Raw genomic sequence first — 4832 nt, 5'->3', positions numbered from 1 at the left:
AATATAACCTAACATATTTTGTAATACTCGAGACGAATATACGATAGCCTTTGTACTGTATACATGGAAGTTGATTTATTCCTGGTCCTGTGGATATACACCCATGAACATCATACTACCACTTTGTTTCTTTTCGAGGTAACAGCATAATACATATACACTACTATGCGTGTACTTGGCGCCTTTTTTTACCTTTTTTTTGAAAAAGGTAATTTTGTACGGATATCACGCCTTTTTGTAGTGTTACGCATCTTAATCTTAACAGAAAAAAATTACACTTTATATAAAGAAATGTGTCTGAAGTTGTTAATATATATAATATATACATTGCCGGACATTGCTTTTATGTAAAATATGCATCTATATTATGTTGCTTGTAAAAATTATTTCTTATCAACTTTTTCCAAAAATAATAAATTGTGAAACATTTTAAGACTAAAACCAATTCGCTATCTGTATTTTAACTGGTACTTTACTCTTGTACGTATGGTGTACTCACGTTCAAGTTGGCCAAAGGCCGTGTTTTTATTTTTCCGCTACGTGCCCTACGAGCGGAAATATTGCGACGATTTAAAAAAAAAAAAAAAAATGTTCGAGAGCACGCGGTAGCGCGAGAAAGCGCGAGGTGGAAGACGACCACAAAAGAAAGGGAACAAGTACAGAAGTGAAAAATAAAACAAATATATTCGAGAATGTCTATGTACAGTTATTTACAGTTCTTTTCCTTGTAGCCAAGGAAGCCGTGAAGCGCGCACAGAAGCTACGGCGAGCGACGCGGCGAAAGCGTGTTCGAAACACGGAATAGCGAAAAGCGGTGTGCAAAGCGGCGTACGAAAAGCGGTTTTCTATGATCTGCGAGCGAAATCGATTCCGCGGCGCAGCGGCGGTCCTTTTAACACCTCCGAAGCGAAACTCCCTCCCTGCAGATTTCTCAGAATTTCGGGAGGGTGATTGGCCGTCGGAGTCCCGCGTCATGGAGCTGACGTCACCGGTTTCACGTGGCGACCCGACGGGGTCGTCACCTGTTTTCGAGTGCTTTGTGTATAGCATGGATCGTTCCTTTGTTCTAGCGTTGTTGTTTGACTTTATTATTGATTACAATGTTAAAGTTTCTAGGAAGCTAATCCCGAAAGATCCATGCTATACCGAATATTCCCGTGACAATTCTTATGCGATATTTTACGCGAATATGAATTTACTGCAAGCGTGCATGTGCTGACATGCAGCCGAACGCGACTTCGTCGCGATGCTAAGTTTGCGATCTCAAACACGACGCAAAGTTGAAATGTGAAAATATTATATTAAGATATTTCTACTAACGTCGACGTCTCTCAATATATATGACATATATATATATCAAAGAAATGTGACTTTCACTTTTTCGACACTGGTCGATAGACTTATCGGTCAGGAAGAAGATTGCTATTTAGGTAAATTAGAAAATAATATTAACAGGTCGCTTATCGCAATTTTTTATTTTTTATTTAGTAAGATAGAAAAAATTTTATAACTATCTAACAAACAGTAATACAGCATGGCTCTACATAGATTTTTGTAGTAAATTTACCGCTCTACAAAAAAGATTTCTTATCATTTTTTCATAAATTCAACCGTTCAAAAGATATTTAAAGTTAAAGTTTGATAAATTTTATAAAACTTGTTTTTGCTTCTTATGAATTTTGTATCATATCGACTATCAAAAATTATGAAGTAATCAATACATATTTTTGTAGAAAATTTTACGATCTACAAAAAAGATCTTATATTTTTTTCATAAATAAAACCATTTAGACGATATTAAGGTTTAAAGTTCAAAGTGTATAAAAATTACTTTTTTCATATTAAATAAATAAAGCTCAGAATTTTGTTATAATATGAAAAAAAAAATAATTTTTATACACTGAACTTTAAACTTTAAACCTTAATATCGTCTAAATGATTATATTTATGAAAAAAATATAAGAGACCTTTTTTGTAGATCGTTAAATTTTCTACAAAAATATGTATTGATTATTTCATAATTTTTGATAGTCGATATTATAAAATTTATCAAACTTTAACTTTGAATATCTTTTGAACGGTTGAATTTATGAAAAAATGATAAGAGATCTTTTTTGTAAAGCAATAAATTTACTACAAAAATCTATGTGAAGTAATGCTGTATTACTGTTTGTTAGATAGTTATAAAATTTTTTCTATCTTACTAAATAAAAAATAAAAAATCGCGATAAGCGACCTGTTAATATTAATTAATATTAAGGGCTCAAACTTTAACAGCTATCTTATTTTACCCTCCTGCAAGTATATATGCTATTCGTGAAATAAAAAAAAAAGCATAGTTCTTTTAAGAAAAAATATGTAACATCAACAATGTATAATCAACGGACATTATATATATTTCAACTTTTATTTATTGTATTACAATTATTAATAAAATTATATAATTTCCTTCATTCACGGTCGTACTTATTCGTATCCTGCGCCGTGACATGTCATAAGTACGTTCCGAGCTCATGTGTACCAATGGGCCTGCTTAATCTGCCTAATTCTCTATTAACATTTTTTGTCATATTTTGTAAAGGTTTATCTATGGTAATTTTATAAAGGAATCATTCCGCCGCACATGATAAAAATTGGAATACATTATACGTAGAGTTTAAAAATGTAAAGATTTTTTGCATAAATACATTGTCATATTTATATTTAACAGACTGTTAAATCTACATATAATTTTCTGTAAAAACTAATGATGTTACAATCGATGTAATGATACGCCAATATTTGTTTTACTGCCCTAAAAAATAAACAAAGTTTTATATATATATTGCATAAATATACATTTCAAACATAAAGAAACGAGTAAGAATTAAAATAACAATTTTAGCCGAATAAATATATTACAACTTCTCTCTACAACTAATTTTGCATGTGAATATCTTAATGGGGACAAAAAAATAATTTGAAAATGTTCTTTATCAATTCTTTTACAAACTGCGGAGAGAGTATTACAAGATACATGTGGTGCAACAATAAAAGTAAAGTTTTATGGAAATGCACCTATCGGATTCTACAAATACAAATATCCTAAGAAGCTTTGCAAGCAAGGAAGTTATGGTGCTAAAATATTTTATTTCTTAGCCAAACATATGGATGGAGATATCAACAATAACGTAAAATACCAGTGGTTGGATCATGAAGAATTAGAAAAAGTATTACCTACTGGAGTACAACAGAGTATTTCACAATTTATGTTTACGTAAAGAATAAAATATAAAATATTGAACTCATTCTTTGATCTCTTATTAATATTGTCTATTATTACCGTAATATTAACATTATAACGGACTCCTAATATCCTTTTTAAAGGAAAATATTCCCCTTTACACAAACATTTATGCACAGTCACGATTATTAAATTTCATGTTTGATATTCTTTAACAAAAAAATTTTTTAGGCACATATTTTTCGTTACTAAAGAAAATATTTTATGCATATATTATTTTTAAGTAGTAGATTGATTATATAGAAACAGACAAAAATTAATTAGATCAATTTTATCAATTTTTTAATTTATAATTAACATTATAAATTATAAAAAAAATTATTAAAATAGTGTTTTTTATGTTAACAAAGTATATCTTACAATTAGAATCTCCCGGGTCTCTTTCGTCCAGTATATTTGGAGTCATCTCTAACTTCTTTTCCTTGCCGGCGCCGCCTTTATTTCTTCTCTAAAATCCAGTCCTTACTTTCCTTCAATGGTTTACCCTTGGCTTTCTTTATGTATTCCCTATGTACAAAAAAATTATCACAATTTTTGGAAAGTAAAATAGAGAAATAATAGATATAACAGACAACGAGAGGATCAAACCTTCTTGAATTAGCGACGGTTTGTCTATTTTCGTTCTCTACGCCTCGTGCCTTTGGAAGCGGAGCAGCTCCTCCGGTCATTAAAACCAAGACCATTTTCTTTGCTTTTGCGCTATTCGGAAAATCGACAACCACACCGCCATAAAAGCCAGCTTTTGTGGCTTGTGCTGTGATTAATTCAACCTGTTCACCGTTCTCTGGATAGAATTGTAACACTGCTCTTGCGCTTCTTGACAGGCATGCATACAACGTTGAGAAGAAACGATATAAACGTTTTGTAGGATTGTGCGAAGTTTTGCTTGCATAGCACAACCACTGAAGCGCAGAAATACTGACAGCCCCATCAAACGTACCAGCTTTAAATGGCAATCCTTGACCTATATCTCCCAAAATTAAGTCACCATCTAATTCTCTTTCATCGCAGCTACGTCTAAAAATAATGTAATGTGTTAATATGATTATATATCATCTTTCACGCAAATTTTTACAGACAGAGCGTTACTAGCAACGTGCACAACTTCATTTGAGGTTATAATTGGGTACAACATTTATCGCACGATACTGTTATACGTGCAAATCGGAAACGTACCTCGAGTCCAGCTCTTCTGCCATCAACGAAGTCGGGATCGAACGTGTCACTTTCTGCCAAGCGTAGAGAACCTTCTGTTCCGGCAGCGATGCAATGGTAACACGATGTAAGGATACGAAATCTCCAGATAAGAGCACAAAGCAATTCAAATTCAGTAGATCGCCGGCACGATTATACGGTGTTACTGCCGTTTCGCGTGCGGCTCGTGCAAACGTTATTAACGCGCGCCCGCAATCGCGCGGCAGAAACGCCTCGTGTGAACAGGCTCCTTGATCTCAGTATCCTCAGCTCCCTGCCGTCAATATAAAAATAAATGAATATGAAAATGGTAATTCTTCAGTTTAGCTACAGCAGCACAAAAAACGATGAATTT

General features: G+C 32.8%; 1 protein-coding gene across 1 annotated transcript; it reads right to left on the bottom strand.

Moving 5' to 3' along the window:
• Positions 1–2718: 2718 nt before the first annotated feature.
• On the bottom strand, positions 2719–4580 carry LOC112462499 (probable 18S rRNA (guanine-N(7))-methyltransferase; the record flags this gene model as incomplete). Its single annotated transcript, XM_025028301.1, has 4 exons — positions 2719–2794; positions 3644–3790; positions 3872–4300; positions 4460–4580. Coding segments are annotated over 3 exons (620 nt in total), but the record flags the coding sequence as incomplete, so codon positions are not given.
• Between the last annotated feature and the right edge of the window lie 252 nt (positions 4581–4832).

The sequence above is a fragment of the Temnothorax curvispinosus genome, unplaced genomic scaffold (genome assembly GCF_003070985.1).
Source record: "Temnothorax curvispinosus isolate PA1 unplaced genomic scaffold, ASM307098v1 QBEX01012482.1, whole genome shotgun sequence".
NCBI classification, from domain to species: domain Eukaryota; kingdom Metazoa; phylum Arthropoda; class Insecta; order Hymenoptera; family Formicidae; genus Temnothorax; species Temnothorax curvispinosus.
The sequence above is the reverse complement of the archived record's forward strand: the minus strand, read 5'-3'. Positions and strand labels throughout refer to the sequence as shown.